This window comes from Macrobrachium nipponense, chromosome 44 (assembly GCF_015104395.2).
Source record: "Macrobrachium nipponense isolate FS-2020 chromosome 44, ASM1510439v2, whole genome shotgun sequence".
Lineage (NCBI taxonomy): Eukaryota > Metazoa > Arthropoda > Malacostraca > Decapoda > Palaemonidae > Macrobrachium > Macrobrachium nipponense.
In genome coordinates this window covers 26,796,013-26,809,960 of record NC_087221.1, presented here as the reverse complement: position 1 = coordinate 26,809,960, position 13,948 = coordinate 26,796,013, and the positions used below count along the sequence as shown (strand labels likewise).

At 39.0% G+C, this 13,948-nt stretch overlaps 2 protein-coding genes across 2 annotated transcripts in view; one reads left to right on the top strand and one right to left on the bottom strand.

Moving 5' to 3' along the window:
- LOC135203942 (uncharacterized) overlaps positions 1–10,871 on the bottom strand; it is a 31,477-nt gene extending 20,606 nt beyond the window's left edge. The window contains exon 1 of the mRNA XM_064233871.1: positions 10,853–10,871. The gene's annotated coding sequence lies outside the window, so the exon portion shown is untranslated. The remainder of the gene's footprint in view (positions 1–10,852) is intronic.
- On the top strand, positions 9,997–11,512 carry LOC135204123 (cuticle protein CP1158-like). The gene is given in 3 exon segments (XM_064234127.1): positions 9,997–10,127; positions 10,776–11,012; positions 11,014–11,512. Coding segments are annotated over 3 exon segments (573 nt in total). The 5' UTR covers positions 9,997–10,115; the 3' UTR covers positions 11,338–11,512.
- The last annotated feature ends 2,436 nt before the right edge of the window (positions 11,513–13,948 follow it).

The following is a 13,948-nucleotide window of genomic DNA, read 5'->3' as shown; positions in this document are numbered from 1 at the left end:
GGGGTCAGAATTCTCTAAAAGAGGGTGGCACTGTGCCAAGTACTAGTGCGGAGTGGGAGACTATTGTCTCTCGTAAACCTCTCCGAGGTCGGTTTGACGATGTCATTGGGGCCCTTGAATGGTTCAATCCCTTTGAAGATTACGCAGGGGCATCGGCTCCGGCTGCTGCGACAACTAGGGCCTGGCACTCGTCCCCCCGTGCCTAATGCTGCATGGCTCGGTTCCCTGAGTTCTTCGGCCAAATAGGATCGGCAGAGTCATTGCTCTGGGACCGGTTAACTGCTGATGGAAGGGGATTAGATGAGGTAATGGAATTCGGGGTGGGCTTACCCGTTGGGAGGAACAACTCTGGGGTGGTCTGCGAGGCCGTACTGTTGGTGGAGTGTCCACTATAGTCTTGGGTTTCCTGGAGGATTCCTATTGGAATTGGCTCTTCCTCGACTGCCGGCATGGGTAGTGGGGCCAAGCCAGTGGAGGGAAAGTGACTGGAACTTAGAGGTCGAGTAGGGTGACTAGAGTCTTGCCTTGGCAGGCACTGAGGCTGTTCCTGGCTTAGGGGAAGGGGACTCGAAAGTGTCTCAACATCCATGAGGGACGGAGCCTGGCACTGCCTGGCACCTTCAAGTGGCACTGGCTGTGCAGAGGTAATTCTTGGAGGCCCGTGGCACAGGTGTGGAGCTATGTTGGGGCGGGGGCCCTGATACAGTATAGAGGTAGGAGGAGGCTTAAAATCTTGTCCTAGCAGGATATCATAACCTCCTGGTATATAGGTTGCTACTGCCATGGTACATATCTTAGAACGGTGAGTCGTGTGAATCTCAACCGGACAGTAGGTAAGAACATCTTGACGTGGTTGAAGCTCTTTTATCATGATGAATTGGTGCCTATCAACCTGAGCTCTGTAAGGATTGCCTCTTGGACGAGGGCGAGATCTTGACGCTCATTCAGGGGAAGGGGCCTCGAATGCAGTCCGCCCTTTGCCAGTGAATTGCTTGCCAAGGAGGAGGGCCACTTCCTGAGGGGTTGGATTGAAGTTTTCGAACACCTGCTCGACATGATCGAGCCAGGTGTCGGGTTCGTTATTGTCCCATGTCCTAATGAGGGGGCCCATGCTGTGGAGGTGAGAGTGTGAGGGAGGGGGCGCAGGGGGTGTGGCACTCAGGGGTGCCAGAGTGGCACTCTGGACTGCCATAGCATGTTGATGGGCTCTTTCTTTCTCCCTTTTGGCTGCTTGGAATGGCTCTTTCAGTTGCTTCTCTTTTCTCTTGTGCTTCTCTTTCAGCTGCTTGGAATGCTTCTTTCAGTCTGCCTCTTCTTTTTCTCTTGTGCTTCTCTTTCAGGGGCTGCTTGGGATGCTCTTTCAGCTGCTGCTCTTTTCTCTTGTGCTTCTCTTTCAGCTGCTTGGGATGCTCTTTCAGCTGCTTCTCGTTTCTCTTGCGCTTCTCTTTCAGCTGCTTGGGATGCTCTTTCAGCTGCTGCTCTTTTCTCTTGTGCTTCTCTTTCAGCTGCTTGGAATGCTCTTTCAGCTGCTTCTCTTTTCTCTTGTGTTCTCTTCAGCTGCTTGGGATGCTCTTTCAAGCTGCTGCTCTTTTCTCTTGTGCTTCTCTTTCAGCTGCTTGGAATGCTCTTTCAGCTGCTTCTCTTTTCTCTTGTGCTTCTCATTTCAGCTGCTTGGAATGCTCTTTCAGCTGCTTCTCTCTCTGTGCTTCTCTTTAGCTGCTTCTCTCTCTGTGCCTTCTCTCTCCGTCTTGTGCATCTTCTCTCCGTCCTCCCTTTCAACTGCCCTCCTCATTGGGCGTTGGTCTGCTTCTTTCAGCTTATCGTTCGCCCAATTGATCAGTTTTTGCACCCTCCAGCCTCAGGGCTCCTCCGACTTCTGTGAAGGCCTTAGCCTCCTCCAGTGCTGCATTACTGGCCATCTCCTTAGCAGTAAAACGCTAGTAGTCTAGACTGAGAATAATAGGATGAAAGGCAGTTGCAAAACTGCAAATGTTGCCAGGGGTATGTGGAATATTCAACACAGATACTTGGGAAGATGACCGTAAAATGCCTGCAAATACAGTTACTACAGGCTCATAGTGCGGCGGAAAACTCACGCTGTAAAATCTCTGTAATTTACAGTTCGCGGAAACTCGACGACGATAATGGATTTGGCAATAAAATTCGTGAACATGGAAACTCAGCGTGAAATGATGCAAATGAATGTCATAAATGCGGAAACTCAACACGAATACAGCTTTGTAAAAAAAAAAAAAAAGAAGAATCTGGTCACGAATCTCATGGAAACTCAAGCGTGAAAAAAGTCGTGAAGTATCAGATGGACCTCCTAATTGCGGGGAAACTCCACGAGAATACGGTTTTTGTAAATAAAAAAAGAAAGGATCTGGTCACAAATTTCACGGAAACTCAACATGAAAAACGTGGCAAATGCAGTGGTATTATGAAATGTATATATTTGGTCTCCTTTTTTTTTTTATTTTTTTTTTTACATCGTCTCGAGGACGAAGACGAAAAGGGGATAAAAGTTATTTTTCCTTTTTCTACCAATGCAAATCCCTGGTCTATCTTACCCTTTCAACCTAGCTATGCTGAGAACTCGTATTTTAAATGCTAGCTTGTATACATTAAAGGGAAGAGGAAGAACCAGAATAAAGATCTCTAACCCTGTATAAACTATATTGCCTCTGCACATATCCCTAACATGTACCTTTTTCACCCTAGCTGTCACTAACCTAAGGCCCTCCGATTCTGCCAATTTAAAACCCCGGAGAATTAGGCCTGCACACGCGTCGGCTAGTCAGAAGGAATGAATCACAAGAATTTCAAGGCCACGGTAGAGAAAGTTAGGCTAAGGGTAACATGTACCCTTGTTTGTAAAGCAAAAGTATTTGCCCTTATTATTACTCTGCCCAGAAAATAAAAAAAACGTTTACCTTTGATATTCCTTATTCTAACGTTAAGAATTTATGCTAACACTTGTCTTTTTTTTTTCTTCTTACTTATTGACTCATCAATTCTTTTGTTAATAAACGGGGCAATGGATAGGGTTGAAGTAGACACGTGGCCAGGGATTTAAATTCTATCCTGTTTAGACCTGCAAGCGACCGCGAGTGTGAGTGAGAGAGAGAGAGAGGAGAGAGAGCGTGAGAGCTCGGACAATGACCAACGCATTGATTCACATAAAAAAAAACACGAAATATCTTTACAACGCAAGATTCACAATTAACTTGCAATTCACGAAATATGGCACTTATTTTTATTTGAATTTTACTCCCTAAATACCTCTGCGCTTTATGCAATGGACATAAAAAGAAGCTATGGTTAAAATTTCTCTCTCTCTTTGCTCTATCGGCATACACATGGTCTATTTCCTATAGCTATAATGGCAGTCAGATTGTATACCCCTAACTAGAATACCTAGTTCTACACAAATAACTAGAACATAAAATTTACCTTTTTCCTGTTGTGGAGAATTGGGAAACCTTGCTTTCGCTTGCTCATAAACATATTAAAGGAATTCAAATTTGTTACTTTCGTGATACCAGTTTTAATGATCGCTACACGACTGGAAGTAGACACGATTCTAGCATTAGGTCGCTATTTTGTTCTGAACTGCTCGTTCACTCCAGAAAAATGTAGTTTACCACCGAAAAAATTGACGTTGAATGGAGGAACGAGAGATCACAACAAAGAAAAGAGGAAAAAAACTATGGCAGAAGACCAATATTACTGAGGAGGGAGGAATTTTCATAAAAGCTGGACTTTAGTTTTGAATGCACTATATTTACATTAATTTACATAGGTCCAGGAACTAATAAGGTGGTTGATTGTCAATCCACCGGAAACACGTGGCAGGGACAACAAGACACGGCGTTCAGAATTTTGCGCAAACATGTGTTGCAAGGCTTACTTCAAAGGGTTCCCAAGTTCTACCACAATCAGGCACGGTGTTTGTGTGCAAAGAGATGGTATCCTGGCATAAGGTGGGGGGGCACACGTGGGCGAGCGTTACACACTACTTTCTTTCAATTAAAAGTTTACAGGCCACTCAGGGGATGAAAATGACTGGGAATTTACACAGAGAGAACTATTTCATTGCTTGAATTTACTAGGGGATGTTTACTAGTATGACAAGGGGAGTAATCACAGCACTGAACTAAGATTGGGGGAATGAGAAGCTAAACAAAGGAGGGGGGAAGTCACCTTGGAAGAATGGAGATGAAATACAGAAAAAAAGCAAAACAATTCCCTGGCTGAACTGGAATTTACTCTCACAGTACCTGGAAATCCTGGGCTTGGTATTCTTCTTATCTGCTGATATTTCTGTGCACTATGGAAGTATAAAAATACTTGGGATTTCCCCAGAGGAGACAGGGGGAGCAGAAAGGGACGAAGTGTTGTCTGCAGGGTGAGGTAGCAGGAGCTTCTGACCTCTCCTAGGTGTAAGGTTCTTCTGAGGACAAACTGCTGGGTCCCTGCCCTTTTAAGACTTCTCCCTGTAAGAGACCGCCCACACCCTGTGGGGGGTAAATTCCGGACAGCCAATGGGAGCAGAGATAGCTTTCTAGAGAATGGAGGCTTTCAGTTCAAAGGGGCAACTTGCATATAGACAAGGATGAATGAATCTTGTTATAAGAAATCTTACTTTCCTTGGTTCTGGCTTAAAATCTTGAACAATATATATATATATATATATATATATATATATATATATATATATATATATACATATATATATAGTATATGTATACGGTTAGTATATGTATGAGAGACAGGAAAAAAGATATATAATGAACAGAATTTAATTATTTCGAATAAATATTATTATAATCATAATGCTCACATATATATATATAAATATATATATGTATATATATATATATATATATATATATATATATTATATATATATATATATATATATGACTGGTAAAAATGTTCTGTAACAACAGAGTTCCATCTAATAAAAGGAGCCCATAAAAACACCAAAATAGAGAAAAAGTACTATATTTCAGAGACTGCTGTCTCCCATCTTCAGGTAGATGAATGAGAAAAGTTCACAGAAAAGGTGGTATTTATACCAAGAGGTCCATCCACAAACAAGCCATTTTAAGTCACCCCGCTGATAATCTTCCTCTAATCTTCTTAAGGGTTGGTTGAATGAAGACGTTGTCGATCGTGTCCGAAATCCATCCTCCTTTTGAGATGTTCATTACCTGCCTCTCTTTTATTAAGGCCGATTCCATCATTTGACTCTTGTACGGCAGTTGCTGCTATAAATTACACGTGACAAATTCCAGTTTATTCTATGGTTATGTTCATTTATATGGTTGAAAATAGCCGAGTTCTGTTGTCCATACCTAACTGACCGTTTGTGTTGTATTAATCTCTGGGGAAGGGATTTACCTGTAAATCCGATGTAAGATTGGTCACAGTCCTGGCATGGGATTTCGTATACCCCAGAGTCCTTTGGAGATGTCTTTTGTTGGACGTTAATCAGGGATTTGGCTCTAAGGTGTTTGGGTAAGTAAATACAAAAAGGGTTCGATTTCCGAGGGGGTTGGTTATTCTCTTAATCATGTCCAGGTGGGGAATTATTATTTTATTGTTGGGTGTATCTCTGGTCTTGTCTTTAGGGGGTCGGTAGAAAATTACGTTAGCTTTGTGAAGTCTTCTCAATTATATGGTCAGGATATTTTAAATACGAAAGTTGCTTGCGAATTAGTTCAAATTCTTTTTCCAGGAATTCTGGGGAACAAATTCGTAAGTCTCTTAAGAACAAAGTTACTAGCTACACCTATTTTGATAGAAATGTCATGATAGCTAAAGTAGTGAATGTATGAAAGTGAGAACGTTGGTTTTCTGTATATGGTAAATTTGTATTCTGTCGTATCTCTGATTATTAAAACATCAAGAAAAGGAATTTTGTTGTCTGTTTCCCATTCAACTTTAAATTTGATGCTGGGCACTAATGTGTTTAATTTCGAGAGGAATTCATTGAAATTGCCCCACCTATTATCTCGAAATTAAACACATTAGTGCCCAGCATCAAATTTAAAGTTGAATGGGAAACAGACAACAAAATTCCTTTTCTTGATGTTTTAATAATCAGAGATACGACAGAATACAAATTTACCATATACAGAAAACCAACGTTCTCACTTTCATACATTCACTACTTTAGCTATCATGACATTCTATCAAAATAGGTGTAGCTAGTAACTTGTTCTTAAAGAGCCTTACGAATTTGTTCCCCAGAATTCCTGGAAAAAGAATTTGAACTAATTCGCAAGCAACTTTCGTATTTAAAATATCCTGACCATATAATTGAGAAAGCAATTCACAAAGCTAACGTAATTTTCTACCGACCCCCTAAAGACAAGACCAGAGATACACCCAACAATAAAATAATAATTCCCCACCTGGACACGATTAAGAGAATAACCAACCCCCTCGGAAAATCGAACCCTTTTGTATTTACTTTACCCTTAAACACCTTAGCCAAATCCCTGATTAACGTCCAACAAAAGACATCTCCAAAGGACTCTGGGGTATACGAAATCCCATGCCAGGACTGTGACCAATCTTACATCGGATTTACAGGTAAATCCCTTCCCCCAGAGATTTAATACAACACAAACGTCAGTTAGGTATGGACAACAGAACTCGGCTATTTTCAACCATATAAATGAACATAACCATAGAATAAACTGGAATTTGTCACGTGTAATTTATAGCAGCAACTGCCGGTACAAGAGTCAAATGATGGAATCGGCCTTAATAAAAGAGAGGCAGGTAATGAAACATCTCAAAGGAGGATGGATTTCGGACACGATCGACAACGTCTTCATTCAACCAAACCCTTAAGAAGATTAGAGGAAGATTATCAGCGGGGGCGTGACTTAAAATGGCTTGTTTGTGGATGGACCTCTTGGTATAAATACCACCTTTTCTGTGAACTTTCTCATTCATCTACCTGAAGAGGGAGACAGCAGTCTCTGAAATATAGTACTTTTTTCTCTATTTTGGTGTTTTTATGGGCTCCTTTTATTAGATATATATATATATATATATATATATATATATCTATATATATATATATATATATATATATATATATATATAATATATATATATATATATATATATATATATATATATATATATATATATATATATATATATATATATATATATATTATATGCCGACTGTTTCGAAATTAGAGGCCCCCCCTCCACAGTACAAATGGAAAGTTATGAAGTTTTCTGCTAGAGCCTATCTCCAAGTACATTATCTTAAGTTTCTATTAAGCTATTTTTCATTTTACATTCCTTGTATTTTCATACTGAGTGACGGATTAGATACAACTATTGACCGAATCCAGGCTATACACTTCAGAGACCGGGGATGGTGGCACATCATTCATTTCACGTTCCTGGATAGCTAAATACATTAAAAGAGATGAATCCTTGGTTAAAAGAAACTGGAACAAAAATCCATATGACTGACATTGCAAAAAGAGTGAGAATCTTGGAAGACCTGAAGTCCTTTCTCAGGAGTCAAAAGACATCATAGCTGAGGCAGTGGGTAGACCAAGAAAGTCTTTATGTAAATTGGTGCTTGAACTAGAAACAGAAACGGGAAAGAAGAGAAGTTATAGTGCTGTGTTGAAAAAATCTGGTATTAAGCTATTTCATGTTATCAGCAAGCCCAACATCACTCAGCAACAAAGAGAGGACCGTGCATGGTTTTGTGGTTCATTTCTTAAAGATTGGGATGAAGCTGACTTTTTCCATGTTGCCGCATCAGATGAATTCTTCATTTACACAATCAGGAAGCCAAATCATGAAAATAATATCATTTGGGCTGCAAAGTTGGAGGATATCAGCAATGACATGCACTATCGCCAAGTTGTGAAATTTCCTGAATGTTTGGGAATTTTTCTCTGTTTCACAGCCAAATGGTTAATGTGGATCATCCAAAACAAAGGACAGTCATGTAATGGTGAATACTTCAGAGAAACTGTGCTTAGTTGGTGGAGTATTTCCTTTCCTCAAAGATCCTGAAAATGTGTTATCTGTTGAAGTAGTCACATTTTTTGCATGATAAGGCACCATGTTTCAAGGCTCTTCAGACACAGGAGCTGCTTCGAAACAATGGTATAGAATTTTTCTTGTCAAGTGAATTTCCAGGTAACTCCCCTGACCTTAATGTGTGTGAAAACATTGGTAGTATCTTAAAGGATCGTGCTGAAGCGCGCACAGTGAACTATGATAGTATACCAAGCCTCGACGACCTGCGAAAAGAGGTGACCGAAGTGCTCAGGGAAATGGAAGTTTTTTGTGACTTGCTGAAATCATACCCCTCAAGAATGCTGGCTGTGGTACAGGCAGATGGAGGCCACACAAAATATTAAATACTCAGAGAGAAACTTAAATAAATACTTGTTCTGAATTACTTATGTTTATGTTCATATCAATTTTAGTTTATGCTGTAGAGGGGGAGGCTCCAGTTTCGAAACACCCTGTATATATATATATATATATATATATATATATATATATATATATATAATATATATATATATATATATATATTACACATATATATATATATATATATATATATATATATATATATAATAATAATAATAATAATAATAATAATAATAATATTTGTAATTTGTAATTAACTAATCCAGGAAAAGAAACTGAAAAAGTAGGAAATATAACAAGTGAAAATAGACGATAAATGGAGAGTGAGATACTACATAAATTGATGTTGACTTAGCCATACACATTCCTGCCGAATTCAGGTTTTGCGTTTTGAATCCATATCAACATACCTCCACCACGATTAAATTGATGGGTATGTGTATAAGACATGGCTAATTTTAAATATTTGTCACAAACATTCGTGACTTTTATATTACAAATGTTAAGCTGCAAATATCGTTTAACATCGAATTCGGTGTATCTCGATAGCAGGGTGCCCATAGGTCACTGTCTACTACAATTGTTTCTAAACCAGACCATAGAGCGAAACCCTTATCAGTTATAATTCTCTTGTGGTGTAAATTGTTCCTAGGATATAGTGGAGGCTATATTAAACGCTATTTATTCTTCAGTATTTGTGAATAAAAAGATCATACGTGAATATTCTGTTTATTATATACGTAGTAATTAGCTGACTGAGATGGGTCAACACATGTGGAAAAGGACATGGAGTGTGTACGAATATATATATATATATATATAGATATATATATATATATATAATATATATATATATGTGTGTGTGTGTGTGTGTATGTATGTATATATATATATATATATATATATGTATATAATATATATATATATATATATAGTATATATGTATATATATCTATATATATATGTATATCATATATATATATATATATATATATATATATATATATATATACACACACCAATTGATTCCTAGCCACGTAAATAATATTTAATACTTCGGGCCAGCCCTAGGAGAGCTGTTAATGAGCTCAGTGGTCTGGTAAAACTAACATATTCTTAACTTATAATTATTATTATTATTGTTGTTGTTGTTGTGTATTAAACAATGGTACTTGGAAGTACGATGAAAAATAGGCATTATTTACAAGTCAACAAAAAATTTCCTCGAAGAAACAACAATCAACAGTCCATCACAAGAACTGAGGCACATTTGATCCAGTTATTGCTGCACGAAGGCTATGTAGAATTCGCTGTAATATAGTCCATCGGGTTTTTTCTCGTATGCTTCATAACGGTTCCACCATCTTCATCCAGTATGATTACATATCGCTAATCCATGGCCATCTTCGCAGTTTGAACTATCCACTCATGGCATAACCCATCCTGACACACCCACTTATCTAGAGCGCGTTTTTTCCTAGAAATTTCCACTTTTTGCGAAGGTATTTATCAAGGCCATAGGACAGGCCCATCCTGCACCTTGGAATCAGCCGCTTCCCAAGGAGTGCTTGCTCAAGCAAACCGGGTACGTATATAGCAACGTGGCTCGCCCGTTTCCTTGCACATCATTTTAGACCTCAGAAGCCTCTGGTGAAGTTTTGGGATCAACGGTCAAGAAGATGAAGATTCTGGTAAGTTTATTCAGCTATGTCGCCAGGTGAAGTTTCACACGGCTGAAGACACATATTATATATATATATACATATATATATATATATATATATATATATATATATATATATATATATATATATATATACACACACACATATATATATATATATTTTTTTCTTCATAATCAGAACCTTATTTAAACAGAATCGTATCTAACGGAAATAAAAAAAAAAAATATTACAAGCTTTCAGTGAGTTTCTGTCCTCATCGTCTGGTAACCGGAGAATGGCCAGACACGTGTTCCGCTGTATTTGATAGATATACCTGGAACATGTGCCTGGCTATTTACGGCCTACCAGAGATGAGAAGAAAAAGTCATTGAAAGCTTGTAATTTTTTTTTTTTTTTATATAAAAGGCTCCATCAGATACCATCCTGTTTAAATGATGTCTTGCTATCAATTGCATTAATGCACAGAACAATCGTGCAAGTGATTAATTGTATATATATATATATATATATATATTTATATATATATATATATATATATATATATATATATATATACTTATCTATATTAAGCAATAGCTACATGGTAACTGTTAAAGATGGTTTATAATATTGCTACTTGGTATAAAGTGTTTCAAAAAGCATTTTTCGTTCTAGGTAGCAGCTATCTGTGTGGTGACCATTGGCGTCAGCGCCCAGGTTGGGCCATCCGGAATCGTTAGCCCTGATGGTGTCAATACCCAGTTCACCCACGAATTCGTAAACGACATCGCTGTATTTGGCCCTTCTGGTATCGTGACAAAATCAGGGACCAACCGTCAGCTCACCCATGGTGAGGCCACCCTTAACGCAGCAGCCCCTGCACCTGTTCCAGTGGCTCACTTCGTCGTCATGCCCGAGAGGAGTCTTCGGATACTCAGGCATCGTCCGACCCGATGGAAACAACGTCCAGTTCACTCATGAACAGGCCAACAGCATCGTCTTGGTAGGACCATCTGGCGTCGTCACTAAGGATGGGAAGAACATCCAGCTCACTGATGACCTCCATTTTGCCCACCGTGCCAAACGCGCTCTCATTGGACCCTCTGGAATGATCACTGATGATGGCACTCCAGTACAATTCAGGACCCCTGGAGCTACCATCCTTTTGGAAGGACCTTCTGGATACATCATGTCTGACGGAACTCTCATCCAGAAGGGAACGAGGAGATTCCCATAAGGAGTCCTTTGATCCTCTGGAATCATTCCAAAATCCAGTCAGAGTGGGGACTCCATTGTTCTTACTGGTCCTTTTGGTATTGTTTTTTTCTAGCAGAAAGAACATCCAGTTCCAATAATGATTGTTTGTTGAAATATTTTGTTTGTGATATTTTTTAATATAAGCTTAAAACCGATTATTATTTTTTAGTTCCATCAATGGAAACCTTTCTCTTGACTAAAAATAACATGATGAAAGATAAAATCCTGATAATTGTATGAATAAACACATTTTTGTTGAGGAAACTAATGTGCATAGTTGTACTTTTATATATATATATATAATATATATATATATATATATATATATATATATATATGTATATATATATATATATATATATATATATATATGTATATATATATATATATGGATATATATATATATATATCTATATATATATTATATATATATTGCTACGTATATAGAACGCCTCGCCTTCCCAGCAGTGTTTTAGTTATATTTAATTATAAAAGTAGCAGCCATGCTGTCTCCTGAAGCTACTGTTGTTGGGAGAGTGGGGATGTCGTAGGAATGATATTTCCGGTCTGACGGAAGCTTAGGGTAGAGAGGCAGGTCACAAGAGTAGCTAGGCTTCGAGATGGATTTTAGGGACTTCTACCATAAGACCTATTTTTCTTCCCAATTTGCTGGCGTTGTGTTTACCACCTTTCAGGCAATGCTCGAGGCGGTTTTTGGAAGCCCCGTGATTCGAAAGCAAGCAGTATCGCCCTCAGTCGGCCGCGAGACGTGGTCTCGGACAGAGGTCAAATTGCCAGCCTCCCAAAATTAGGCCTACCCACGACGCACCGGTGGACCCGGACCCCAGACCTGAACAGAGGTCGGACCGCATTCTTCTACAAGGATACCCAGAATATTGCATAAAGGTACGTCTGAAAGTGTAAACTTCAACCCAGCACCTTTTACTACCATACGACTCTTGCTAAATTCATTTCCAATTCTTATTTTACCCCTTCTATCACGAAGCCCTTTGTCCTCATCGGGCCACGTGCTCCCCTTTGTGACTTGTTCAAGACCTAGTTTTCGTGCATACCTCAGTGAACCATTCGAGTTTACCTTCCCCAATTTTAGAGAATTAATTAATCAAAGCAAGAAGTCATTTTTTCTTTCATGTCGTTTAATCTGGGATTCTTTTCCAGATTCCATGAGTCACGTGCGTCTCTCTGTCCGCAAGTGCGCATTAACCAAGTGAATGAAATCAGCTTGAATTGAATGAGACTATAACGCCCCAAACGTGGGGGCCAATATCATTTAACTTTTCTCCAGGCCAGCACGGGCCTTTTGTAAATAAAGTAGTTTAAAGTAACGAGCTGAGTTTCTCTGCGACCTTCCCCCTAAAGAAAGTTTACGGTAAGTTCAAGCAATTCCCTCTTGAAATCCCTACTTACGTCCGTTACGTATCTAGCTTCTCTCACAAGGCCCTATATACGTAAAATTGGCGACCTTGCCAGGATGAACCATAGCTTGCTTAATAAAAAAAAGCTTGTAAATCGCGTTATCCGTTGTAAAAACGTAAACTGTAAATTATGTTACAAAGCGTAAATCAAGCACACTTGCAGGGAAAGAAGACACACTGACTCACGGTAAGGTATTCCATTCATTAATATGATTATTCTATAACCAATGTTAGCTAAGGTACGTTTAAGTATTTTTATTGTAGAAGTGTTTAAAAGAGCGAAGGTAGAAATATTATATATTGAAACGGCCAGAGCGCCGAGCGAATTCTATTTGTAAATCGCATTGTTGTCGAACGAGCACTAAACACGTGTGCAGATAGATGCCAGAAAGGACCAGATCAAACTAGGAAGTGCTTTGCCAGGGTTATTGCTGTATGAGAAAGCCTAGCTAGTTAGGAGTGTTTTACTAATAGTTACGGCAAAAGAAGTGTACAATTCTTTGTCTGTGATATGTTAGGTATCATTTTTTTAGCTTAGTTTTCATTCCAAGTGTTGGTAACCGCTTACCTCTCGGCTAATTCAGCTTCGCGCTCTCTCGCGCCTGCGCGGTCTCAACCAACCTTCGTCTCATTCACAGCGGCAGCCATGTTTGTTTCCTTTTTCAAACATTATGTAAACAATTTAAGCAAAGTAACGTAAGTCTCAAAGTTTTTAACGTAAATAATATCGATCTTGGTACTAGTATCTATCGTCCTGCCAGAAAAATTAACGTAATTCGCCTTGAATAAGAAAGTAGTATTTTGTGTTGTAAATTGCCTTCGCATTTACAGAGAATCAGCTGATTCGCCGCGCTGGTCAGCTCTCCACATGTTTCACCTCGCATCGCTCACTCGCGCGCTGAGCGAAGTTTCATTTCACTTCGCACTTAACGTAAACCTCATTTACAATTGGTTGCTAACATCGTTTTAAAATCCTTACCACCCCCCCCCCGTCATTTCACTGTTCACGGGACCTAGTAATCTTACATAAAGTTAACGTAAATCTCAAGTAGAGTAAATCACAAGAATTGTTAACGTAAAACGCGTCGTTGTAAAATTCATATTGAAACGCAAATCATTTCGTAAGCGCGAGCCGCTACATTAACGTAAAAATCG